We start from the raw sequence: 27118 nt of genomic DNA, 5'->3' as shown, positions 1-27118 counted from the left end.
GTTAAGCATTTTGTTATATTAAGTATTTGGACATTCACTCTTGTGGAATACAGCGACAACAGTATACAGAACCTGTACTATTGTGAGTTATGGTGAAAAAAATAATAAAAGTAAAAAGTCTGGCATTGAAGATCTTACTGAAGAAAAAGTAATTTCTGACATTTTATACTTATGGTATTACAAGTAAAATTACTGTAGCGTGGATAATTTCATATCTATATATATAAAAGATAATCCTTTATTAGTCCCTCAGTTTATATATATATACACACATACACACAACAATATAATAATATAATTTTAATATAATAAAATAATAAATCTATTAAAAAAAAGAGTTTTGCTAGTAACAAAGTATTTGTACACTGTGACATTAGTACTTGTTTCAGTATTAGTACTTGTTTTTAGCCCACCTCTGCCTCTGCCATGTCGTACACTAGGTCTGCCCAGGTGCATCATGGGATACTACAGTAGTCGTGGACCGTACAGGGTTAACCAACGGTCCGTGGTGACGTCAGACGCTGCTTTCTGCTGCTCCGGGCCGAAGCTCGTGTCCGCGAGACATTCAGTACCGACAACTAGCTAGTTACTCCACGACTTTAAAACCAACAGCCGGCAATAAAACAACCTGAAAATGGGCAACTGTCAAGTAGGTACCGCTGCGTGAGAGTGTGCGCTACAAACGCACTGATTTATGGATATGGAAATATAAATATAGCTAGATATATGGAGAGAAAATTATCTTATAATAAGCAGTTTGTGCTTCGGCTCCGAGTGTGAGCGAGTGTCGAGTTAACGGGTTTCAATCTCGGAGAAACCGCTAAGTAATGACGTATTTAATGCAAATTGTAGCGACGTCATGGGTGTCGTCGATATTCAACCTGCGTAATTAAGGTTGTTTAGGATTTCCAGCGGACATTGAGAGTGATTCGTGTCGGATTCATACAATTTGTTGGGGGTGTTTCTTTAATTGTAAGCGAATGACACCGTGTGACTGACGGACAACCGTGTCTGGGTTTTACGCAGAGGGAGAAGGGGGCCACTCCCCTGCGGACTCCATCACGGCTCCGTTATGTGTGTGTGTGTGTGTGTGTGTGTGTGTGTGTGTGTGTGTGTGTGTGTGTGTGTAGCGTGTGAATGAATGAAGGAGTCTGGCTCTGCATGTTTTTGGGAATGAGTCCATAGTGCAAAGATAGGGGGAGGGTGTCTTTTTGGTGCCTCTGTGCTCATTTGTTTATCCATTTACCTTCTTGGTAACTTTCATTAAAGTATTTTAACCCATAATTGTAAAGTTATGGATTAAAAGGGTTACTTTAAAAGTGGTTTAAACTTCAAATAGCATCCAACTTAAAATTCAGAGGAACTGGTTTCCCGACATATTTTCACACAACAATAATAAAGTTAATTTACCAAACCGTCTCCTTGTTATGGGACAGAACATGTGGCGTAAAAGCGATTCTACTCGGGGTGATATAGTTTTCCCTCAGACCCCGTGCCGGCCCCTGCACCAGACGCCGGGCCCCCACCAAGTTTGTTTAAAGTCTTCTGGCCCCGAATTCCTCAACCAAAGCATTGTGTCATCGCCCGCCCCTCCCCCATCTGCTGCTGCAAAGCCGCCATGAACCCGTCTGCACTTCATTCATTTAATGAAACAAATGACATACGAGCAGATTATTAATGAACAAATCTGTTGTTCTTCTCTCAGCCCACTATCGTGCCCTACGAGGACTTTGACGTCGTCGCTGACATCAAAGCCATCCGCAAGGCCTGCAAAGGCTTCGGTGAGTCGTCGGGAACGTTCCAGTAATTCTAGTAAGTAAGTATTATTGTATTGTTTTATCATTGTTATGCATCTTTGTTTGTGTGTCCACAGGAACTGATGAGCAGGCCATCATTGACATCCTGGCAAACCGCAGCTCAGAACAGCGACAGGAAATTAAAAACGCCTATTTTGAAAAGTATGATGATGTGAGTGTCGTTCAGTAATACACAGAATGCTGTGTAATTTTTTTTTTACCACCACAACAACCATCTTTTCCTTTTTCGTTGGCCCCCCCTTTTAATCACCCAATCCCAAATTTAATTCCGCCGCTGTGTGGTAGGAGTTGGTGGACGTGTTGAAGAAAGAGTTGTCGGGGAACTTTGAGAACGCCATCCTCGCCATGCTGGACCCGCCCGTCATCTATGCCGTGAAGGAGCTTAGGAAGGCCATGAAGGGAGCGGGCACCGACGAAGACGTCCTGGTGGAGATCCTCTGCACCGCCACCAACGCCGTCAGTCACTTAACTTAAAAAAACGCCAAGTTTACGAACATATACATCAGCATGTGTGCCATTTGAGTTCAGATACTTTAGTTTTTGACAATATTTGTGTGTAATTGTTTCCCACAGGACATTGCCTTGTTCAAGGAATGTTACTTTCAAGGTAAGACCTTTGCAAATGAAACTTAATTACTTGTGTTTATCAGCTAATTCATCTGTTTTGTTACTAAGCGTCACTAGTTCCCTTCTTTGTATCATAAACCCTGGAGGAAATGGCTAATTGTGACTCATTTGTACGCGTAATACACTGTAGATTACACAACTGAAGGGACAAGAATAGTACAGTCACATTTTGTTTAGTCAAGACCCATCCTGCTGCAACTTCCTGTTCACAATGCCATCACTTATTACATTCATCAACGTCTTCATTCAGTACTCAGGAGTTTCTCAGCAAGTAGCAACGTGTGGAAGAAATACTGTAATTCTTTAAAATATATTTCAGGCATCCTGTATAAAAAGTTAATAATTAATTTTTGGTTGTGAATGACTCGGGCAAAGCTGAGAGTACTGTCGGGGGTGGACTTGCCCTTTAAATACCGAGACATGAAATAAACAGTGTTATTAGTCGTTTCATCTGACCCTTTTGTGTTTACATTTCAGTGCACGAGCGTGATCTCGAGGCCGACATCGAGGGAGACACAAGCGGGGATGTAAGAAACCTGCTCATGGCTCTATTGCAGGTAAGAGGCCTTAGTTTTCTACTCCACTCGCGTAACAGGAATCCTCCCGTCCGCTCTGGGACTGAAATCGAGCTTACTCTCCCTTTGCCCAACCGTTCGCTATGCACACACACACACACACGCACACACAAGCTGGCCACAGTCCAGACAGCCTCTTAGTAGCAAAACGGAGGCCAGACACAGCTGCTTCAGTCGAGCTCGCCGCACAGAAAAAGTCATCTCACTCTTCGTCCTCCAGGGCAACAGAGATGAGAGTTGGGATGTGGACGAGGAGCTGGCGGATCAAGACGCCACCAACCTGTTTGAGGTACCGTTTCAATATTAAATCCACGCTCATCCTCATCCGCAGATTCATTAACGCTGGACGATAATAATATTTGCCGGTTTTTTTTCCGACGCAGGCCGGCGAGGGTTCCTTTGGGACCGACGAGTCCACCTTCAGCTTCGTCCTGGCCTCCAGGAACTACCTGCAGCTCCAGGCCACCTTCAAGATATACGAGCAGGTAGGTTTTGGTGTCGCGCCGTCCAGAGATAGACGCGGCGATATTACATGTCGGTGCCTGTGACCTGACGAGAATGCGAGTTGATCGGGGCCGGCGTCTTCGTATCACCCTTGAGAAGCGTCGCGCAGACGCACCCTCATGGGGCTTCAAAGTGTCCTGAACAGCTTCCATTATAGGATCAGGAAGGCCTGGGTGTTGTGGCTGATTTAATCTGTCTAAACCTGATGCTGTGTGAACCTGTGGCTGAGTAACACCCACAGAACAGAGTTCACTTCACGTAGATTTATTTGTAACACACAGTTAGTTTCACAAACGAACTGTCTAACGCAACAACTCCCAAACAAACAAACAAACAGACACATTATTATATCGTAACAAACAGTTTCAGGTACAGCCCCGTGTTCATCCCCCCTGGTTTCATTATCCTCGTCAGCCGCTCAGTGACTTTAAGCTGCTTTTGCTGATGTCTTCCTTAATCGTTGCTTTGGTCCCTTTTTTTCTTTGGCACCCAAATCCTGCTTTCTACCGGCTAATACTGGAACAGAACAAGGTCACTGCCACTATTTACGCTTCAATGTTTCCTTTAATCATTGAACTCTCACTTTAAACTCTGACTTTGGCCTACTCTCCTGTTCATATGAACGTGTCTCACAGCTCACACATGTGCTCTCATGGAATCTTTTGTCTATTACGCATAAATATAAACATTTTCCTTCCACATGTACTTAAAAAAAGGCAGTGCCGTTGCTTTGATTCAACTAGTAATCTTCTCTCCGTAGCTCTCTGGAACTGAGATCCTGGACGCCCTCGAGAACGAGACTTCTGGGACGCTGAAGAAATGCTACATCGCTCTTGGTTAGTCTGAACAGCAACGTGTTGAATATTAAAATACAATACACCTTATCTATGATTAGGACCACTTTCCCCAAAAAATTAGATGACGCTAAACTGGACTGTAAATATATGTCATGCCACTGAAACATATTTATGTACAACCCAGATAAATATTCTGGTTGCCTTCACCCATGACTGCCCGACATTGTGAGTTAATATTTAATGTATTTATGGTATTTTCTCACCACACACTTTTGAGCTTTCCTCGGCGCAGAAAGTCGTCTCCCACATCCCTTTTAATTTTGTATCACTGCATCTGACTGTGACTGCTCATTGAAATGATGTCTTCAGTTTTGATATAAGAGTCCCTTGCGTTGCAGTGGAACTAAACGGACGTCTTTCTTTCTTTCCCCTCAGTGAGGGTGGCTAAGAACCCTCAGCTCTACTTCGCCAGGCGGCTGAACGACGCCATGGCGGGAGCGGGCACCGACGAGGACACGCTCATTCGCATCATTGTGACTCGCTCCGAGGTAACTGGAGAAAAACATCACGACTTTTAGCGCAGTTCAGCTACAGACGTGACATCACATTGTTAGGTTATTTTATCGACTGTAAACACACTGATTGACGCGTGATTGCTTTTTTTCCCCTTCAACAGTACGATCTGGAAACCATCAAGGAGCTGTATCTGGAGAAATACGACGTGTCCCTGAAGGATGCTCTGAAGGACGAGTGCGGCGGAGACTTTAAACGCCTCCTGCTGGCGATCTGCCACTGAAGGTCTGAGAGTTAATCCGGACGCATATAGGACCGAATCTGACAAAATCAGAAATAGATTGATGAATGACTAAAATCAATAATACTAATATGCCATTAAATGTAGCAAGATTTATATTAAAAATGATAAATTGATAAAGTGTGACAAATATATACAATTTCTTCTTTAGCTAATTAAATCTGAAATACCTATTTATCACATTATATCAGATAATTAGTGCCTATATTTATTTTTTTTATAATATTTCTGTTACATTTAATGACATATTAAGTAATTTCCCGCATCATGTATTATTTATTTTTGGATTTTGGCAGATTTTGGACAACCGAGGCAGAGACAGCAGAGTATATGTTTATACTGAGGGCGCTGCTGTTTTTCTGCCTTAACAAACTAATTACTACTCAGTCTCTCCATGTGACACTACGTAGTAATACACTTATGAACCTGGCTACTGGGAATGTGGGTCGCTCTCTTTTTAAACTCTTTTTCCTCAGACGTTAATCATGAAATTCGCATTCGCGCTGGAATTAATCCCTTTTCTGCGTCCGCCAATTACTGCCCATTTCTTAGTCAATTTGGAGCTCCAGTTCTTAACACACTTACCAGCATTTACACACAGTGGTGAGAAAGTCTCCGTCACTGTTAACGAGCACCAAGACTTAAACATTTCCAGGAACCAACTGTCGTCACACTGACGTTATTACTGATGTTATTACACCGAGTGCAATTTGATCAGGTGGTGCAACTCAATAGGATAATAACATTGTAAACATGTTTGTACACTGTGGGGAAAAAACAGTATGTCTCTGCTGCTGCATTTGTTAAAGTAAGGAGATATGAGTGTTAAGATTATCACCTTCATTTAAGTATTAATCTGTTTTAGATACATTTAGTCACGTCTGATTTTTGTTGTCCTATATCTTTAACCCTCCGTGCCCCAAACTCAGTGACACTTGTGTCTCACTGCTGTTACAACTAATGCAATCACTTCAAGTGGCTTGAAGTTTGCGTCGTCAAAATGAAGAAATGTGAATGAAGGAATGTTGGTCGGTGTCGTGAATGATTATGCAATGTGATGAATTTTTGGAGTCGCAGACAAAAAAGGACGAGAAAAACTTGACAAATCCAAATACACCTCACCTTGTTATATACATATATTGTTTTGTATTTTACGACTAACACGGTAGAGTGTTTTAATATATATAATTTAGTGTACTGCTTAGGCCAGAAGGTATATGAGAAGAAACATTTGACATCTGGACAGTCTGATATCATATATGTGTCTCTATTTGGCAGCTGAGGTGTGTTAAAAGTACCACTATTGTGAGCAACAAGGTACATGTATTGTACTGTACATGAGATCGTTGCAACATGGGCATCTGTTGGAGTTGTTGGAATAGTTGTTGTCTCTCTACAGCCAAAGAAAGCAAATAAAGTTCCCTATAACATCATCATGTCTTGTTTTATTTGAGATCTGACTGTCTGTGATACTCTTGGGAAGTAATACCATGAAAAAAAATATATTAGCATACATATTTAAATTGACAAAAAAAATAACATGTTGAAATATATAAAACCATAAAATCACTGTTCACTGTGTAGAAAGCTACATTTTGTGAAGTTATAGGCCTAATAGTCATTGGGTTGTTTCATCCATTGTCACCGCTGCATCGCTGCCTACAAAGACCGTCGGAAATATCATTTAAAATAAAAAAAAAGGAAAGATTAAGGGAAAACATGACATTTTACAGTATAATGTTCATCGTATTATACTAATATTACACGTATATTCTATGTGTGGGGCGTAATAAAGGACTACAACTGAATTTTAAAGTGCAATCTCGTATTGTAGGACAACGATACAAACAAAAACATCGAGTCACGAGTGATTGGGTGAATTACGACTTTTAGTTGTTCCCTTGAAGGCATCTCAACGTTCAACACCGCCCCTCCCTTCAGACATGCGTGTTGTACTGTAGTCTCGCGGTTATCCAGTCGCCTCTGTTTATATTTTTGATACAAAAAATAATAATAATAAATAAATAAAAAACTCGGCATTGTACTTGAAGAGAGACTTGAGACTAAACTGCAAACCCTCTCACGGGAAACCCTCCAGCACCGGCTGTGTCCGCCGGACCCTCTTGAAGGTACGTTGTCCTGTGTGTGTTTCACCGGCTGTGTGGCTCCTTTCAACCCGTTTTAGCAGGTAATTACAGTCATTAGCATCCATCTTGGTGGAAGCTAATTAAACCACTGCAAAGAGGACTGATAGACCCTTTAAACAACAGCCTATGGACGTTATTTATATATGTTATAATGGCTCATAACGCATGTCATGTTAAATATACTGACGTAAACCTTAGTATTAATGTAATACATTAATATAGATACAGATTAAAGGCCTGCTGACTTTGCCGTATAGCGTTATCGCACTTATTAATTAGTGGTAGCAAATGTAAAAATTCCTTCACGGGCTGCGGTAGTAATTCACTCCACATCGTGTCAGGTGTTGGTGATTAACCGCTGCAGCATCGTGTGTTTACGTGCTGCAGCTCGCACATGTTGTGTTAAAGAACAGTGAAGTCTGTCACATTGATGCAGACGAAAACAAGCAGATAAAACCATTCTTTTTGGTCTGTCATGCGATTTGCAATGTTGCATTTAGGTATCAAGCACCTGAATGCACCACCTCGACTTTGTATACTCTGCAGCCAGGAACCTTATAAGGTAAAGAAGTGCAATATAGGGTGAAAGTACACATGCACAGCTATGTGTCTGTTGCTTATCGTTGAGAAATCATAAAGTAATTCAGAAGATAAGGACGGGTATTGAATGCTGTTGCGTTGCATTCTGGGAATTGAAGGATTCCGCGTATTTAGATAATTACTTTATTGATCCCCGATTGGAGCCAGAGGTACTAAACGTTAGGATACCTCTTGGCTGTTTGACCTTTGTGCTTAAACACGCATATTCTCCCCCACTAAAATACATATTAATATAAAAACGAATAAATATAACACAATAGGGAAAAACTATCTGGTAAATGTGACATACAAATTTAAATTGACTCACATGTACAGTACAATTCCAGATATATACCAGATATATCTATAAACAGCTTGCTTTTAAAATACATTCACAAAATCTATGGTTTCCCTGCTCATTTTTAATGAATGCATAACTAATGCATGATTCATTCCGCTCTAATTAATGTATTTATGCTTCATAAATCATGAACTCACGTGGCTCAGGATTAATCAATTATTCAGTTATATTAAGTTATTCAGCACAAAAGGTAAAAGCGTTGCACGCCGCAGAAATGTAAGGACTGTTTGTCCGTCATTAGTGAACATCAACAGAAGGGTCGCACCTGACCTGACCAGGTAATGAAGACTGGAACATGTTTATTTAAATGCAGGACACACTGAATATAATCACTGTTATTATTGTGATGAAAACATCTCAGTCCCTGCATAGATTCATGTATGTTCTTGTATTCGGAGAAGTTCATTAGTCGCTGTTGGTTGAAATGCGTTTCTCATCAAGTTTCACATGCATGAATTAATGCTGTGCATGAAGTAAATAATATATGTATTAGTGCATATTAACATAACCTACTTAAAGCTTTAACTAGAGCCTTTATCAAAAGCATTGCTGCTTTTAGTTTTTATAAATGTAATTTTTGTAGAATTTGAAGTAGTCTACTTTAAATTCTAATGTGGACTACTGCAGTTTATATATATATATATATATATATATATATATATATATATATATATATATATATATATATATATTATTAGAAGGTAAGAGGTATTAGCTGACCTACCTTTCTTTCTTCTACCTTTAAAAAATAAAAATAAACACACGTTTGTATCACTCAGACAGAAAACAAAGGAATTTAACTTGTGAGGGTTTTTAAAAGTACATTGAAGTTACAAACTTTACTTTTCCGTACATCATTATTTCGACTCACTGTCTTATAATTATGGAAAAAGTATCTCTGTATTAACTTTGTTGTATTCTGTAACAGGTTAGATTCAGTTTCCTTGAAAAAGCGTTTCACCTGTATTTCAACTAGTACTTTATACTTTGTCATGTACTTACATTTTATAGGGGTTTTGGCAGAAATGGTGAATCATAATTTATTTATACTCACATGAGTGAAGTGACTCTCCTTATTCTAAATACTTTGGCGCCGCCATGTTTTGTCAAAACAAAGCATGCAACAACTGTATGATAAAAACACTAATAGTGGGAGTATACACAATATCTACACAATACTCTGAAAAGAGACCAAACCTCTCCAACAGCAGAACAACTTTCTGTCTTAAAGAATCGCCTGTATTCATATATCGCCTCTATATTCTTAGCGTGATGAATAATCACGCAGCAGCAACATTAGGCAGTATTTCAAGAGTTAAATGTATTCCTACATAGACGTGACTCGCGCTTTGAAGCTTTGATGAGTCATGTTTCAGTTTTACATCTCTATAATTTTGATGTGGCATCCTATAATTACGGGATCCGTACTTCATAAAAGAGATCTTTATCTCTTAATTATAAGATTCAGATCTCATAATTACGAGATGTGAATCGGTAAAAAGCCTTTTCTGTGAGCTGTTTGGCATCGACTGAGTCTCGCTCGCTCTCTGCATCTCACCAAACTGTCATCGTACTTTGTTTTCACATAATTAAACAGATAGCGCTCCTAGATTTTACATTTTTAACTTGTTGGTAACGAGGGGGGCTTTTTGTTATTGCAAAACTAGAACTAGAGTGAAAGGAAATAAACAGATATATGTCGTCTTCAGATATGCCAGTAATTCAAAATTGTTAATTTTGTGTCAGTACAATTAAGTTGTTTTGGTTCAAGTATAATAAATATACCGAAAAAGTATTTACATCCTATCGAATGTAAGTTCTTTAAAGCCTTCGACACATCTGTAACTCAGGTCGGGAGCGATGGCGTCCGTGTGGCAGCAGGAGCCGTCCGGTTATTCCCCCTGCGTGGAGATCGACTCCAGCTCCGTGAGGTGCAAAGACCGGCTGGCCTCTCCGGTGTGGCTGAAGCAGGAGCAGGACGACCTGCGCATCATCAAGTGGGAGAACTTTCAATCGGGAGCCTCGGCCGACGCCGTCCAGGACAACACGCCCAGCAGCGCCATGTCCGGTGAGGGCGGGGTTTCAGCTTTTGTCGCATGCATCTTATGAGAACTCAGATTGTTGTATCCATCTGCGCTGGAGCGCCAAAGGCACCAGACTCCATTGAAAAAAAAGCAAATTTAAAAGGCAGAACACGAGGGTTTGCTGGTCAACCGCCGCCTCGATCGGAGGGTTTGTTTGTGTAATTGTAAACAATTACACAAACAAAAGATACTGGACACTCTTAATTGTCCAATCCAAAGCTACAGGCATCAGTAACGCAGGTTTTTGGCTTCACTAAAGCTGTGGAAAGTGAATCCAGCTGGTTTAATTCAGTCCAAAGACGCAGTGAGACCAATGCATCACACACTTGTTTCATTATGACAGTTTTCTAGCAACTTTTAGTTTCATGCCATGAAGCATTCACATTACTTTCCCTTTTGCCGCATGGTGTAACATATTGTGTTGTGGCTTGAGAGAGCTCATGTCTTGTCATCAAAATGATGATGAATTCATGTTTTAATACTTTGTGCGGTTCCTTGTTTACACTACAAATGTAATTGAATCCAGTAGAGAAGTTATTTTTCCACATTGTGGCTATAAGCTGTGTGTTTTAACGCTCCCCACATGGCTGTGTTGTCTTCCCTCCAGCCGCCCCACACGTGGAAAGCCTGCCCCCGCGGGTGCTGCTGACCATCACCAAGCTCCAGTGCATGCTGGAGAGCAAACAGGAGCGCATCGCCGCTCTGGAGAGGCAGGTGGACGACCTGATGCAGGACCGCAAGTTCCTGAGGAGCCAGATCGAGAACCTCACGTGCAACCGAGTCGTGCCGACCTTCGCGTCCCCGAGCCCGCTGGCCGAAGGTCAGTGTCCGGAGAAGCGGGGCCGCGTTTGACTCGCGCTGTCGCCCTCTCACTCACGTGTGTTTGTGTCGTTGTGTGTCGATCGCACGCAGCTCCGAAAGCCGGCAAAGTGCAGCACTCGGAGAACAGGTCTCGTAAGAGGGAAAGAGCGTCTTCCTGCTCCTCCGACGGCAGCGGCAGCGGCTCCGAGGCGTCGGAGTCCTCCGAGGTGTCGGCGGCCTCGAGTGAACACAGAAGGAAGAAACACCACAAGGACAAGAAGAGAGCGAAGAAAGGGAAGGACTACAGCAGGAAGAGAGGTGATACGTTGTCTAGTGCTTAAGCTCGTCACTGACCATTTATTACTGTTTCCTAATAACTCGTGCTGTTATTTACAGTTGAGCCGATCACAATAATTACACTATCAACCTATATACTCTATAGTGCCTGTTGTTTTCATGCAATCGCTCATTGCATGACAAAAAAATGACTTTTTCTTTTAAGTTTTAAGTTGTTTTTGCACATAAAGACTCTGTGTTTGCGATAATAAACTACGATGTCATCACTTCCGTCATAACCGTGTCATAACCGTGTCATAACTTTCTTTTTCCGACCCAGCCACGGGCGTCCAGTACGTCATCCACCGCTACAAGCAAGTCCTGTCGGCCTTCATCAAGAAGAAAAGCATGAGCGAGGCCTTCCGCCACCTGGGAATCGACCGCAACACCATCGCCAACACGGCGTCCATCGCCGAGCTCCACCTGGCCGGCAAAGACATGGTCCCTCTGGTGGGCTTGTTCCGCCAAGGAGAAGAGACTCTGGTCAGCTACGCCCACAGGTGCACCTTGGTCATCGACAGCGACGCCGACCTCTCCAGGAAAATAGACCATATGAAAGCCACCGGCGAGCTGCTGCCCATCTCGGGGAAGAGGCCGAGGGTATTGCACTCCCACCTGCAGCAGCTGGGGGGCGCTGCAGAGAGCATTTTGATAGGTTGACGGTCTTTTCACGGCACGGAGGAGAGGGTGAAACATTATGCCTTCACAACAATTACATGTTCTTTTGTTTGTTTTTACCACCTGAACTTGCTGGATTTAAATGTTTTATGTGACGTTTCTGTTCATTTGTGCCTCGAGGGGAACAAACATGTTGTTAATTCCAGTTTATGCATCTCAGTATCCACAATATACACATTCAGGGTGTCTATTTTCTACTCAATAGCCATAAAAGATAAGTAATATACTGTCACCAGAAAGTTTTTATTATTTAAAATCAGAGGAACGTGTAGTGTTGGAAACACCCACAAGATGGCAGTGCTCATATATTATATTATGTTTACAAATCACTCCTCTTGTCATTTTACTCCAAAATGGTGGATGGACAATTTTCCATTGAGTGTGTTACTTTCTGTTCATAGAAAGAAAAAAAATGATTTTCTTGACACTATCCTGTGATCTATATGCTGTAATATTGAAGCGAGCGGCTTGAAAGCGCCTGTTAACAATGTTTCTGAGCTGCCAACAAATGAAAATACTGTTCACACAAATATTGAAGTGAGTTGTGTCACTTTTCATGGAATCTGTGACCTTTTCAGGAAGCGGGTCAAAGGTCAAAGGACGGCGAAAGGAGCCCGAAAACCCTCCTGATCTTTTCGGAAAATGGAAGTACATCACGTTGACTTAGACAATAAAGCAAATTGTTTTATTTTATTTTATTCTTGACTTATTCAGAAAAACTGTTGATAAAACAGATTCGACGGTGACATTTTTTTTCTTAGCTTTTATTTTGTATTTTATTTTATTTTGAAAAATGCACATTTGAAAGCTCCAGGGAGCAAATATTACTTTGAGGCCAGATTTTTGAGTCTTCGCGGTTTGTCTTTTTTTGTCTATTGCTACTTCGAGTATAACTTCCTCAAGCAACTTAACAACATTAACAATAACAACAAATCTGCAGACAAAAATGACTTTGATTAAAAATATTACAGTACTTGCCTACAATCCTTGCCTTGGCTTTTATTTTGACAGACTCGTACTTCAAGGGTCACCTGCCATGCACTCGTTGCATTTATTACCAATACCAAGAGATTATCTAACTTTATGATCAAAGTCCCTCAATGTGTTTCGTGTGGCTGATAAACTGCAGTTTTCTTCCCTGCCAGTAGATGGCGGTCTTGTGACCTGCAGCAGGGCTCTCGGCCCGGAGGCCTCACTGTATTTATCTCACGAACAAAGATACCATTATTTTATTGACAGAAAACAGTAAAACAACATATGACATGACATTAGTATGCTGATTTATAATACTTCTTATCTATAAAACTACAGATCAGCTGTTTGTTCTGCACATTGTTTTTCTCTTGTCTATCTTTGAGCACATTATATTCATTTCCTGTAGAATGTATTCTTATTTTTGTACTTAAATATTAAGAGATGAAATAAACTAAGTAGTTTACTTATACTTTCCTTTATTAAAGTATTACATTTCACGCTACTCCACTACATTTTGGAGACCAATATTGTACTCGATTGACGACTTTACGTGGTATTTCTGTATTTTCGTTACCGATTGAAGTGTCTTAAAACGTGCAGTATCTCTACTGACCAGCAGGGGGCGAGTCTTTCGGTACAAAAAAAGTACACACACAAAAAAGTAAGTTAATTTAGTGAATTATGGTCCCTCTAAGAGCACAATACACCATAAAGTAGAGATACAGTAGGCGGGCTTACAGTGATTGACAGCTCGCTGCCGTTACCAGAGCCGTCCATATTTATTAGTTTCGAGAAGAACAAAAAAAACATGGCGACGCCGAATTCCAAGATGGCGACGGCGAAATCGCCGACCTCGATTTCTTCAACCGGCAGTCCACGAATCAATAACTGACGTCACGACGACTACGTTCCACTTCTGAAAACGTGAGTGACAGCGGTATTAAATTGTGTTGTGTCTCTTGGCCAGAGGACTGGGCCGCACCAGTTGTGTAGACAGATGGGAAAGCTTGCCGAGACGTCCTCGGGGCGACGGTAAACTCCGCCGCCGCTTCCCCCCCTTCTCTTCCCCTCACCCTCCCCTCCTTCCCCCGCTGGTTGCCTTCCACACACGGGAGTGACAAATGACTCGTGCAAAGCCATTACAGGGCGCTGCACCCGGGCTGTTTATCTTAGCATGGGACTCTGTCACTGTCACTTCCATTCACACGCCGGCTATCTGCTTATCTTTCACTCCCGCATCCCAATCCCTCCGCCCCTCCCCCTTCCTCCCCCCTTCTCCTGTTATGAACTCATTCAGTCATTTCTCATTACCTATCGCTCCGCCATCTCTTCTTCTTCATCCTTCCTTTCGCTTTCCGTCTCATCTGTTCACCCAAAACAAAATCAACAACAACAAAAAAGGTGCTGGTGTGTGGAAACATTTCACGCCAGCAGAGGCCTGTTTGGACAGGTGCATGCTGGAGGTAGGAGAGGGAGGAGCTTCTCCCTCTGCCATTCCTTCCCACCTCTTGGTGCATGCAAACGTCAGACGTGAAGGTTTTCTGCAAAAAAAGAGTGAAAGTACAGGATGCCACGAAGGTGTTCGACTGTTTCATTTTGGTCGGCGTTACGCAAAGAAAAAAAAAAAAAAAAGAGGAAGAAAAGAATTGAGCAAAATTCATCCTCCACCTGCCAGCGCTCAAGAGTGGCAGCTGTGAATTTTTGGTGTTAATGACTCGGCGTGATGGAGCTCAGAGCTGGAGATGGAGATGGGATGCGGGCCTAATCGAGCCTGAAGCACGCTCTCATCCTCCCCCGGCCTTTTTTTTGTTTTTTTTTTACTCCCACTGATGTGTGTGTGTGTGAAGGCAGCTGGGACTCCATTTTGTGTCTTTCCTGGTTGCAGGTGCCTCGTCACTGCGGAGGCTCAAGTGCCCGATGGGTACAAAAATCCCCCCCCCCCCCCTCCTTCCTCCTTCCTCCTCCCACTCGTCTAGCTTTGATCCTGACCTTGACAAAAAGAGCATCTGGACGTTCTCTCACAGAGTGGCTTGTAATAACCACCAATCAGCCTCTTAATGATGCAAGTAAACGGGTCGGGGCAGGTGGGTTTAAATGTTTTGTTGCTGTTCTGTGTGGGCCAGACCTGCTGCGTCATAAACCCCTCAGACACATTATGTAAAGAAAAAAGAGCTCAGACCTCAATTGATTTGATGCTCTCTGGGGAAAATAGTTCTGGGCTTAAAAACTATTCAGTTCAATGTCACTTTTTCCCAATTACCGATCTCCTCCGGGCTACTGTGTGTCTTACCAATTTTCTTTTTATTGTTTGCCCTGCAGAATTGTTTTTTTTGGGGGAAATATTCTTATTACACTCATGTGGAGCTGCAGAGTCAGTCTGTTCTTGTGCTAAGCTAATTAGCTGCTAGCTCTGGCTTCATATTTCCGAACATCAGAGTTGCATAAATCTCCTCATCTAACTCGAAAATGAATATTTTCCTGTTTCGGCAACACATAGAAGGCCGTCTTCGCGGCGTGCTAATAAATGGCTTCATGTCTTTAGTAAGTCTGCAGGGTGTTTCCAGCCTCAAGCTTCAGGCTCACGCATCCCTCTGAACAAAAATGCCATCCTGGTAACTAAAAGGACTTGGCAGCACACCAGCAGTCATCAGAGTTACTCATCTGTTGTGTGCATTGGGAAGCACATGCTTTTTGAGTCAGCACAGAGACGCTCAGACAGATTTAAATTCCCCACAAAAAAAAAATGAACGGACATTTGATGTGACCTCATGTCTCTTCACCTGTCCTCCGCCCGCGGTCTTCCCGCTAATGAAATCTTAAAATAACCTGCTCGCTGCCGGGAATAAAAAAAGAAAGAAAGAAAGTGGGTCAGAGCACCAATGCGACGCCAATACGAAAAAACATCAAGCAGTGCATTGTGGGTATTTCTCCCTGTGGTAGAATTGAGGCGGGGGCCAGAGTCTGCGTGCTGGTGGAGGATTATTCCTGTCCTCTCTCTGCAGTGAGATCACATGACTGTGTGTGTCAACCAAAATCACAGTTTCTGCTCGCGGTGTTCACCCTTGTCATGTTCTATTGTTTGTGACCTGGACACACACACACACACAGACACACACATCGCCTGATGAGATTCGCTCTGATGGGTTAACAGTGGAGAGCTTCCACTTCAGCGTCGGCCGCCTCTCATTACATCCTCTAAACATTGCATTTTGAGACAGAGAGAGAAAAAAACATGGACGCCGACCCTCCTCGGACACAATAATGTCCGCCCCTCCCCGCTGTTTTTCTCCAGCTGTCCACGCAGCCAGAGGAACGATAGTCGTTAATGAGACCCCTCTCTGCGATTTACAATAAAATAGAGACGGCGCTGATCCGGACCGCTCGACAATGACGGCCTCTCCGACCATCAACAAGTCTTGAGGTATTGCCGGTGCGCCGCTCCGTCTGGCTGTCACTGATAAGAACTTACTGGGGGCTGCTGGGTAATAGTCTCGCAAGCTTAAAGGCAGGAGGGCGGGGGCTTAATGTATTCGGGGTGAATCCAGTAAACAGGACGCCTATAAACCAAAACCTCATCTCACCCCCCCCTTTTTTGGAGCACATTTGGGGCGAAGACGACCTCTTTTCGTTTGTTAGAGCCGGTCGGGGAGAGGGCGTCATGTCGGCATTTTCCTGGAGAGACAAGATGGCCGCACTCAGCCACAACGACCACGTCCACAAGCGCAGTAATCCACCAGAGCCGAGCTTCTCCTGCACTGGAGTGGCTCTATCTCTCTGTGCAGCACCTGCATGGCCTGGTCCCGCTGCCCTGTTGGAAATATGTAAAGCTGCTACGACCTCTATTTTCAGGGTCAGAGTCCCCCCACCCACACCAGCCCTATCTACACCCCCCCAGGTGTCCGCAGACTGACAGCAAAGGCTCATGGGAGATGTAAGAGCCAAACAAATGATGAACGATTGTGTGCCGTGGGCTATGCATATACATTTAGTGGTGGTGCTATGGGTAGTCGGGTCATTTTATGAATTTATTTTCTGACACAACCTTCAAAGATGGAAGACAAACCTGTAAAAAAATAAGAAAAAAATTGTGTTTCTCTTTGTTTTTTCTCTTTCTCTCTCTTTTCTCCACAGAAACCGGCAAACTCATGTGACGGCGACGTCAAGCACCGACACGGACGAGATGATGGGATGTGACGTAGAGGAATACGCAAGATGACAGTATGAAGGACCCCCACCTCCACCTCCACCATCCCCTCTCTCTCCCCAAACACAACCCCACCCTCAACATCCTGTTGGTTACCCGCCGAGTGACGCAGGACAGATCTTCTGCACACACACAAAAAAAAAAAAGAAAAAGTGGTTTCAGGGGGAACTGGATTCAGACAGACACACAACTCGGGGTGTAAAAGACTCACGATGTGCTTCAGAGAATAACAAAAAGAAATCGGGGGTGATTGGGGGAGTTTTAAGAGCGGCCGAACTACAAAGTATTCATGAGTACAGAGCCACCATCTCTGCTCGGTGGTGTCTATTTCCTGGTGTGTTTCAGCATGAGAAGGTTGTTTGACTCGGGTGAGTCTGTCACAGTTCTGTGAGTCCTTAATCTCTCTCTCTCTCTCTCTCTCTCTCTCTGTCTCTCGCTCTCTCTCTCTCTCTCTCTCTCTCTCTCTCTCTCTCTTTCTCTTTCTCTCTTGGAGTGAAATGACTCGAGCGTTAGCCGGCAGTCGGAGCCGTCGTATAATCTGGAAACACTGACGGATGGGAGGTTTGGCTGGAAGGGAAACGCTCTCCACGTCTCCCACAATCGGTGTGATGAAGTCTGAGTGGAGAGAAAAAACGATGTGCTGTGAGGGATGATGGCGATCGCAGGCCACACACACACACACACACACACACACACACACACACACACACACTGTGTCTGCAAATGATCCGAGGTCTCGCCTGGTTGTGTGTTTATTTATTTTTTTTCATTTTGGGAAGAAGGGGTTCTGCCAAATTAGAGGAAGCTGTGTATTCTCCTCTGCTTGACCTCTATTATGAGAACAGATGTTAATGACACACTGATGGCTTTCTCTTGTTCTCACAAATCCCTTCACTGAATCACAGAACATGCATTCATTGAGTTTATTTTTAGCACATTTTTTTTTCGCAAAAATACTTTTGAGTCTCAGCTAAAATTGCTCCAAAAACATGGGAAACCATGAACTGCAGCCGCGAGGAGCAAAAGCCGATTCAGAGTGTTCAATATGTTTGCAGAGGAAGCAGAAAACTCGAGAGGATTGCACTGAAAGTTACCAAATAGTTTAGCAATATTTTTGGCTGCTCATGCACACACAGACATAAGCTCTCATGAGATCTGGGCAGAGGAATGAGGCCTCGTGCGTCAGAGTTACACAACTGCTCTCCACCTGGGGAGGAGGACAAACTCCTCGGTGACTCACCGTTGGGACGACGCGGCAGCGCATCGGGCCCCCCGCCGGTCGTACTTAATGCGGGACGGCAGAGGAGTGGGCGGGGAAAACGGTTCGGAAGCACTTTGTTGTGCGTTGTGCGCTTCATGAATTGTCTGCGCCAGAAGATTTACTTCAACACAATGTGGCTGACCCGTTGCAATGAACGCAATCTCAATGTCGGTGCACTGCTTCGATGCAGACGTTCGCCGTGAGGATCACGTTCCCGGTTCCCAGAGGATACGCCCTCATGACTTGAGGCCTTACTTTCCCTCTTGTGCCACCACGAGGAGGACATTTGTGGGGTTTTTTTGTCTTGATAATTACTGCATAGATTGCCTTGAAATATGCCAAATATTCATGTTCCCCTTCTGGATGAAGACATGTTGACTTACATGCTGCAGCTGCTCTCACCAAGTACGTATGCTGCGTGTAGTTTGCATCCAATTATAATAATAATATATAATATGATAACTTTATTTATAAAACACTTTTAAAAACAAAGTTTACAAAGTGCTTTCACAGATTTGCAAAGCGTAGACACGACCCAAATAATGGCGGCAAACAAAAAAAGACCATACTACAAAAGCATTGAACACAACCCAACCAAACAAACAGCCAAAAAAGAACAGTAGAAAACAAACAAATACATAAAATATACAAACAAAACCATGGGGACAAAAGAACTGCACAATAGATCATAAACATAAAAGGACGACGTCACTTCAAAGCAATTCTATAAAAATGGGTTTTAAGAATTGATTTAAAATGAGGACAAAATCTCTCCGAACACGGCACCTTGAACTTTGACCCTCGAGGCTTTTTGTGAACGCTTCATTTTCTCATCTAGGACCATTTATTATGACAAACAAACCCATGAGACTGTGTCATTCATCACAAACTGAATGTTCTGGAAAGGCGGCGTTGACGTCTCCGGAGCTGCAGGGGGCGCTGCTGTGCCCGAAGGTCTCGAAGAAGCCGCCGCGTCAAGAGATGACGGACGCCAGAATTTAAATGTTGTGTATCAAAGGCTGCTATAAATACATCACCACGAACATCAAATACGACGTCATTCAGCCGACCCACATCACACACAACCTGCGACAAATGCATCAACATCACGTGCACACCAAGGCTCCTCCTACGCTCCCGCCCCCACTGTTAGATTATATAGTCAAGCTTTTGTTCCTCGCCGCTGCATCAAATTGAATGAATTTATGCAAAACATTTTGTTTTTGTTTTTTTCCTCCCTGCTCATTTCCCCTCGAGGCATTTTTGCAGCTTAAAAGAAAGAAAATCAGCAAACAAGGTGCAATGCTTTCCGCCTGCATTGTCCTGCACAAATGAAGAGGGAAAGGAAGATGGATGAGACGCTTCCACGTAACTCCTCTTTATCAGCATTAATGTGCAAACTAAAGACTCCCAAAATACTCACATACACATTGTAATGATCAAGGTAGTCAGGTCGAAAAATGCATAGTCATGCACGTATATAGTCGTGCCAATGACGTCCTCACAATCCTTCTGTCAGCTACACAATCCCAACACTCGTCTAAGTGGCTCATGATGTGCTCTCCACCACAGCTGGGGGAGTCACAGCCCAGCGGATCTCCACAATGGCAGCCGAGTCATGGACGAGCGCCACGAGGCCGTCAGGCATTCACACCACGTAGCTACGGCCACAATAGCCTCATCAGTAGCCTTATTCAATCAGTCCTCACAGAAGAGAGGGGGGGGGGGGACTCAGCCGGCCGCTGATCTGCATCACTGGAGGAAGAGGAGGAGGAGGAGGCGTCAACCATCGCAGCGTTTGCTCCTTAAATTCTCCTTGAAGTGATCTCTGATTTCGCCCGATCGCGTCCCGACAGCGACGTGCCATAACGGCCATTTGGTGGCGAGGAAAGAGGAAGGGGGGGAGGGGGCGAGGGCCTAGTGTTGTCTCCTTTCGTGTGAGTTGTTGAGGCAGCTTTGTGCAAAACGAGAGCGGACGGGGGTCGAGGCGTCTGGAGCGGCAACATTCACGGGCCGATGCAGATGTAACGTGGCGGAGACACGATGAGGAAACTCAAACACGAACGCGACGTCGGGGAAGTCGTCCGGGCTCGAGTTGACCTCGTGACGGCGGCGCATTGTCCAGTGGACGGCGCGAAATCAAGGCTGATATCGATTTCCCTCATGTGCACACACACAAAGAGACTGTGTTAATCAATACTCTTATCAATCAATCAATCAATCAACCTTCATGAACTGCTGCTTGTCCTTCACTGCAGCAAAACCGCTCAGAGGAGCAAGTCTTCATCGTCTTCGTCCCCTTTAAAGTGACACAACTTGCTGAACCACATCCATCTTTCTTCTTCTATGTGAAGTCGAGGTCAGTTTCACCAGGAACTATTGATTATTAAACATATCTTTGGTATTGATCACCGTGAAACACTGTATGAAAGCCAAGTTCATGCGTTCATATAGTTGATTTCCTCCGTCTGAAGCTTCACTTTCTTTGTTGGTGCTCGTCACAACAATGCCGGCAGAGTTCAGTGAGTGGGCTACCAGAGACTTGTCATTTCCAGTGCCACTTAATTTTCAACAACATAATTGCCCTGAACCACTCACACTCTTCTGAATCCCAACACATTTTCATAAATGATTTGTCGTCGCAGTCGATCTGGAAACATGTCTCACGCCGGCTACTTTAACTTCAGGTAAGACACTTTGTTTATTCAATCTTTCTGGAGCTAATTTTATATCAATATCTAGACTTATAGTTGTTGTGTTTAATGTCATGCCGTAGCTTTGGACGTTCATCTGAGAGATTATTATTAAAACAAGAGCATCTTCAAGAGAGACGTCGCGAAAATGAACGGGAAATCAGCTTTTGTGCAATGTCAAAGTGTGTGTGTGTGTGTTTTTGAGGGACTAAAAGATTACTTTTGATCATTTTTCAACAGATCTACATCCACATCAGTGAAAATATGTTGTGTGGAAAATAGATAACATTTTCAAGCTTCATTTGGTTAAAATCACATGAACGATTGTGCTTTTTTTTCCTGCGTGAAATGAGGAGACTGAAATAATCTCATCAAAGCAGAAGGACGTACAGTTCTGTACAGTGTGCAGAGGATTATTCCATCACGCAGCCATCTTCTGTGCGAGGTATCTCATTGGTCGCGGTGTCAGTCAGAGAGGATGATTCTTCACGGTGTCGAGGCTGAGCAGCTCGCGGCGCAGCAGAGCTCGATGTCGGTTACCTGTCAGGAAATTAAGCCTATTAACTGCTTATGGAGCGCGTCACACGCTCGGGCACGCGGGGTTCTCACCCAATATTTCATATGTGGCAAAGGAAGCAGACGTTTGTGGAGACAGGGAACTCATCAGGACGTTCTTGCACAACCCGGATGCTACATGTGTCTTAGTTTTGCTGCAGTGTGACTGTTATTTTCTACTCCGATGGGATTAGATCTCTACTTTTCTCACCACAGTCTTCACTGAAATTTGGAGCCAGGGGAGGACATTGAGCTAAATGCTAACATTCGTTTGCTAACGTGCTCCTAATCTAACATACAAATGATGGATTATACATCCTGAAGGGTTTGGAGACAATCCATCCAATAGATGTCGAGACCTTTTACAGTTCTGTGCCGACCCATCTTGTAGAAGTTGAGATATCAAACTGGATAAGGGGACATTTGTACCTGCTCTCGGTCTGAAGGGTGTATCCTCTGGGCCCTACGAATGTCTACGCAGCGAGCCATGCCAATCTGGCCAATAGGTGTTGATATGTCCCTAAAAAAACCCACAAATGTTAACCTCATGATGGCGCTATGGTGGAACAGTCGAGGCATCACCAACGTCTTCAGAATTCATCCTCTTGTGACCATGAATCTCTGATAAAAAGGTCATGATAATTAATCCAGTAGTTGCAAAACACACAGATGTTAACCTCATGGTGGTGCTGTAGTGGAAACGTCAAGGATTCACAATTCATCCTCTGGGAACCATGAAGACCTGACAAAAAAATGTCAAAGCAATCCACCCAATAGTCATTAAAGGTATTATAATCTGGACTAAAAGGGGGCGGAGCGACCAACGTCGCCATCCATGAAACTAAATGATCTTAAAAAAAAAAGCTCATTTAGTTTTTGTGTCTTTTCGTTCTCGGGCTGGTGTGACGAGGCGGGGCGAGGAGGCGAGGAGGCGTGTCCACTGAGCTGGACCTCTGCCCTCGCTCTAATCATACTGCTATTATGGCCATCAGTACCCCCCCCCCCCTCCTCCCCACCTCCTCGGTCACGGTTCAGCCTCGAGGAGCCATTTGTAAAGCAGCGGAGCAGGAAATGAGGTCGGTTTGCTGCCGTCACCCCGAAGCCTGGAGGACGCGCTCGAGGGAGCCGCACTCGAGTCACGCCGGCTCCACCCAGACGGAGAGGAGGAGGGACGAGGGGGGGGGGGGGGGGGGTACTGGACAGAGACATCACTGGCCCCGAGATTTATTATTGGCTACCAGGGGCCCCCAAAGCCCAGTGATTGATGGGGCTTCATGGCACAGTCAAAGCTACTGTTCCTCTTTTAAAAATGGAAAATGCCATCCTCTCCTCATCCGTTTGAGTTTTTTTGGACGGTGTCTTCCTCCACCTCTTCTCATTTCCTCTTTTTTTCAATGAAAATAAAAAAAACAACAAGTCAGTGTTTTCTCATCCTCTGGATTTTACTTTTCTTGTCATAATTGATCTTGTATATAGATATTGTTAGAATATGAGAAGCATCTCATGACAGATGAGACGCCATGTCGACAACCTTCTATTGATGTTTCAGCATCGTCTCAAGTTGGAAAGATCCCAAATTCATTCAGAAAGATTCAATCAAATGAACAAATACAACTGAATAAAAGCCCTCCGGTCCCAGCCCAGAGGTAAAAAGGTAAAATAGCACACGGCGGCAGCAGCTGCCATCAATATTTCAGCTGCAGAGGCCTCCGAAAGGAGTTCAAACTGCTACGCTTTCCTGCGAGTTGGAGTCATGTTCCGGTGCCGCCGGACAGAAGCGACTCGAGCTTGAAAGGTGACTTCAACAGACTGACCAACTGGACCGACGCGGGGTTGGTTTTCAGCAGAAGTGGACCGGACTTTCTGGTCCTCTTGAATCCCAACGACGCGTAAAGTTTCATTCAGCTCGACTCATGAGAACAGACGAACACGTTAATGATGTTAAACTGGACTTTTGTTGTCGTTAATGACGGCCAAAACAATAGAAAACTACTAAATGCACATTTTTATTTGCTGTTCTAAAGGATCAAGTACCTTCAGCTTTGTCTTTATACATATATAAATGCATATATGGCGAGATGTGGAATAGAAATAGTGGATTGAGTTGGTGCAACAACGATGAGGTGAATACATGAGATGCTTTGTTGGGTGACAATAGATGTTTCTCTCTCTGTTGGTGTGTGATTCTGAGTATTTAGGGGGAACAATCACTGAGCCATCTGTTTCTCTGTAGGATAAATTAACAGCTTCAGCGCTCGAGCAATTAGTTTCTGACGGTTTGAGCAGAATCAATAATTTGATGTGAAATTCATAGCTGCGTGAAATCTCACTTTTTCCCACAACACGGAGACGATGTCCAAGGAGAACATTGTGACATTATATGATTACAGGTTTTATTAGTGGAAACAAAATCTTTCCACGCGCTGAAACACGAAACTCTGATCAACGCTTAAAGTCAGTCACACAGTAAAACAACGACTTTCATCACAGATTATATTTTCACAATGAAATGCACTATTGTTACCAACAGAGCATATTAGACCAGTGTATTCACTACTTTTATTCCACATCTCTCTCTCTCTCTCTCTCTCTCTCTCTCTCTGTCTATATATATATATATATATATATATATATATATATATATATATATATATATATATATATATATATATATATATATATATACGTATATATATACGTATATATATGTATATATATACATACATATATATGTATATATATACATATATATGCATATATATACATATATATATACGTATATATACATATATAGATGCATATATATACAGTATATATATATATATACAGTATATATATATATATACTGTATATATATACAGTATATATACAGTATATATGTGGCATAATATATATTTATACTATTTTTAATAAACACGAAGATATATATATATATATATATATATATATATATATATATATATATATATATATATGTTAGATATATGGTTAGATATATGGTTAGATGTGGAATAAAAATAGTATATATATACATATATATATATATGTATATTTATGTGTATAAATATATATGTAAATATATATTTACATTTATGTATGTTTAGTAGTGTTTACCTTGCTAACAGCTTCCATGTTAGCAAGGTAAACACGTGTGGAAATAGTGACTAATATATATAATATTATAATTTATAATATATATATAATATATAACACTAATATAATAAACAATATTTTACAGGTCTGTTTTATTGTTAACCTTTCCAGCGGTTGCCAGGTTTGTTTACAAATACCCCCCCCCCCACCCTCAAAAAAAGTGCAGACAATTTATGAATTATTGATATTATTGAAAAACAACAACAACAAAAGCTCAATCCCTCTCTCTTGAGAGTATTTGAGCCGAGCTTCAGGTGCCAGCAGGCGGCCCCCCGGGAGCTGAACTCTCGGTCCCCCCTCCCCCCCCCCCCCCCCGTGTAACGGGACTCCGCTCACCGGCGCGGGGAGCCGCAGCTCTCCTCCGCCGTCGCGGCCTGTCGCACCGGACTCGCTCCTCGCGCTCCTCGCGCCTCGCCGCACGCGCCTGTTGTTAACCTGTCGTGCACGCGGCTGCTCTATGACGCCACCGGCTGCAACTGGACGTCCTCGTGCCTAAAACTAATTACCTGAACTAATCACGTGAGCCCAGTCACTGCTCCGCAATATTGTGCTTTTTGTTGTTGGGGCACGCAGGAACTCCACTGATACTCAAGCATGTAAACGCACCAGAGTAAGTATGACGATGACCTTTTGACCTTTTATGTCGCTAGATATGCTTCTGGCGCTCGAAACTTGTTCATCAGTATTTGTTTTGCTGGCCTTAAACAAAACGAGTGCATGTTGATCTGGCTGCTCCAGTTAAATAAAGCATGGCCGCCTCATTTGAATTCCTCATTTGCACACGTTGGGAGTGGCTCTGCACATTGCAGCTCTGTGTGTGTGCTTTTACCTGTACACAGGTGTGTGTGTGTGTGTGTGTGTGTGTTCTGCAGGTTTCTACGTGTCTATAGCTATTCTTTTCCAGTACATCCACCTGTCTATGTTTGCTTTTTTTCCCTCTCAACATCATCCATCAAAGGTCAGTGAATATTCCTTTTTTTATGTAATCATCATGTTGTTAAAGACTGTGTGTAATGTCCTGTTCATTACCACAAACATCTTAAACATGTCAGTGTTTCTAAAGGTCCTCGACCGGAGCAGATTCCCGTGTTGTCATGAATATTGTAGAAATACTTTATTACAGTTTTTATGTTGGCGACCCAGACAGAAGACTTTTTCTTGCTCTAGTTTTCAGTCATTATCTCGGCTCTTGAGCCAAAGGTAAAGCAGAAACTTTGACCCACCCGTCGGCGTCACAGTTTAATCCTCGCCGGGTGTCCCCACCTGAGGCCAAATGGATCTTCTGTTTCCTTGAAGAGCGGCCAAACCTTCACTCTCACATCACTCAGATCGGAGATTACACTCTTAAATGTAGTCCATCTTTGTTTTTTCACTGTAAAACAACATGATTTTAATCCTCCTTTCTGTCCACACATACCTGGACGTGCCCGGTAATCCGCATTTCACGATTTGCACGCTTTCTTACCGACACTCCCCTCACCAAACTAGCGACGGCCATCCACCTGCAGGGCCGTTAGATAACCGTCTCCTCCGGCGGGGTCACTTCCCTCGCGGCCTGCGCTCCCGTCGGAGGTGTCCAGTGCGAGTCCTTCGGTTTCGCCGTCCCGTCTCGTGTGTCGCGGCATGTTGTCACACACGGAGGCCGCCATGTATTATTGACGACGCCCGCGGGTTACTTAGGCGCTGTACATTAAGTAGGAACACGGGTGTAATTACTGACACGAGGACGCTCATGAAGAGGAGGCTAATCGCTCTGCATAGACGATGACTGATAATATCTGAATGAATGTGTGTGTGTTGGTAATCCGAACTAGTTAAGATAAAACAACAGCTGGGGGAGTGAATCCAGTAAATAAAGCACTGACAATGAATGGAGTGGCCCTCTGCGGCGCTCAGGCCCGCTAACCAGCTTTCCCTTTGTGTATGAATGGGCGTCTATATGGGGAAAGGCTCACGCCGCCACAGTGACTAATTCCTGCTAATCCCGTCGTATCTTCTACCACTTAGAGATGGTTTCCAATGGCAACTCTGAAGCCGGCGAGGAGGAGGGTGGGGGGGGGGGGGGATTGCTAGTGAGATTAGCTCGCGTTAGCTCCTCCTCTGTGGTTTACAGTCACAGTCGAGGCCGGGGCCGGACCACCGCTGCTGCCATGCTAA

General features: G+C 43.5%; 3 protein-coding genes across 6 annotated transcripts in view; all 3 read left to right on the top strand.

Annotated features, from left to right (window-relative positions):
• Nucleotides 1-514: 514 nt before the first annotated feature.
• On the top strand, nucleotides 515-6567 carry anxa13 (annexin A13). 2 transcript variants are annotated; one of them, XM_068582121.1, is made up of 11 exons: nucleotides 515-649; nucleotides 1706-1781; nucleotides 1874-1968; nucleotides 2106-2273; nucleotides 2391-2424; nucleotides 2922-3001; nucleotides 3240-3308; nucleotides 3403-3504; nucleotides 4284-4359; nucleotides 4756-4868; nucleotides 4997-6567. In XM_068582121.1, exons 1-11 carry the CDS (start codon nucleotides 635-637, stop codon nucleotides 5114-5116), a joined length of 948 nt encoding a protein of 315 aa, XP_068438222.1. In that variant the 5' UTR covers nucleotides 515-634; the 3' UTR covers nucleotides 5117-6567. The 2 variants fall into 2 exon arrangements, with proteins under 2 accessions (XP_068438222.1, XP_068438221.1); XM_068582120.1 differs by having other exon boundaries at nucleotides 2103-2273.
• Nucleotides 6568-7089: 522 nt separating this feature from the next.
• LOC137788900 (coiled-coil domain-containing protein 106-like) lies at nucleotides 7090-12650 on the top strand. 2 transcript variants are annotated; one of them, XM_068582056.1, is made up of 5 exons: nucleotides 7090-7263; nucleotides 10072-10289; nucleotides 10913-11125; nucleotides 11218-11424; nucleotides 11723-12650. In XM_068582056.1, exons 2-5 carry the CDS (start codon nucleotides 10082-10084, stop codon nucleotides 12100-12102), a joined length of 1008 nt encoding a protein of 335 aa, XP_068438157.1. In that variant the 5' UTR covers nucleotides 7090-7263; nucleotides 10072-10081; the 3' UTR covers nucleotides 12103-12650. The 2 variants fall into 2 exon arrangements, with proteins under 2 accessions (XP_068438157.1, XP_068438158.1); XM_068582057.1 differs by lacking the exon at nucleotides 7090-7263 and having other exon boundaries at nucleotides 9953-10289.
• An 8279-nt stretch (nucleotides 12651-20929) lies between these two features.
• myo3a (myosin IIIA) overlaps nucleotides 20930-27118 on the top strand; it is a 53215-nt gene continuing 47026 nt past the window's right edge. For both annotated transcript variants that reach the window (XM_068582147.1, XM_068582148.1), the window contains exon 1: nucleotides 20930-21247. In XM_068582147.1, coding sequence (XP_068438248.1) covers nucleotides 21189-21247 — 59 coding nt within the window. In that variant the 5' untranslated portion in view covers nucleotides 20930-21188. The remainder of the gene's footprint in view (nucleotides 21248-27118) is intronic.

Source organism: Clinocottus analis, unplaced genomic scaffold (genome assembly GCF_023055335.1).
Source record: "Clinocottus analis isolate CAN_PGR_092001 unplaced genomic scaffold, fCliAna1.0.p SCAF_18, whole genome shotgun sequence".
Lineage (NCBI taxonomy): Eukaryota > Metazoa > Chordata > Actinopteri > Perciformes > Cottidae > Clinocottus > Clinocottus analis.
The sequence above is the reverse complement of the archived record's forward strand: the minus strand, read 5'-3'. Positions and strand labels throughout refer to the sequence as shown.

Bases quoted from the DNA above. Each gene is read 5' to 3' on its own strand.
- LOC137788900 (XM_068582056.1), top strand. From the start codon at position 10,082: ATGGCGTCCGTGTGGCAGCAGGAGCCGTCCGGTTATTCCCCCTGCGTG. The intron at 11,126-11,217 runs GTCAGTGTCCGG...GATCGCACGCAG, and splicing joins CCCGAGCCCGCTGGCCGAAG to CTCCGAAAGCCGGCAAAGTG. The intron at 11,425-11,722 runs GTGATACGTTGT...TTTCCGACCCAG, and splicing joins GGACTACAGCAGGAAGAGAG to CCACGGGCGTCCAGTACGTC.
- anxa13 (XM_068582120.1), top strand. The intron at 1,969-2,102 runs GTGAGTGTCGTT...GCTGTGTGGTAG, and splicing joins ATTTTGAAAAGTATGATGAT to GAGTTGGTGGACGTGTTGAA. The intron at 2,274-2,390 runs GTCAGTCACTTA...TGTTTCCCACAG, and splicing joins TCTGCACCGCCACCAACGCC to GACATTGCCTTGTTCAAGGA.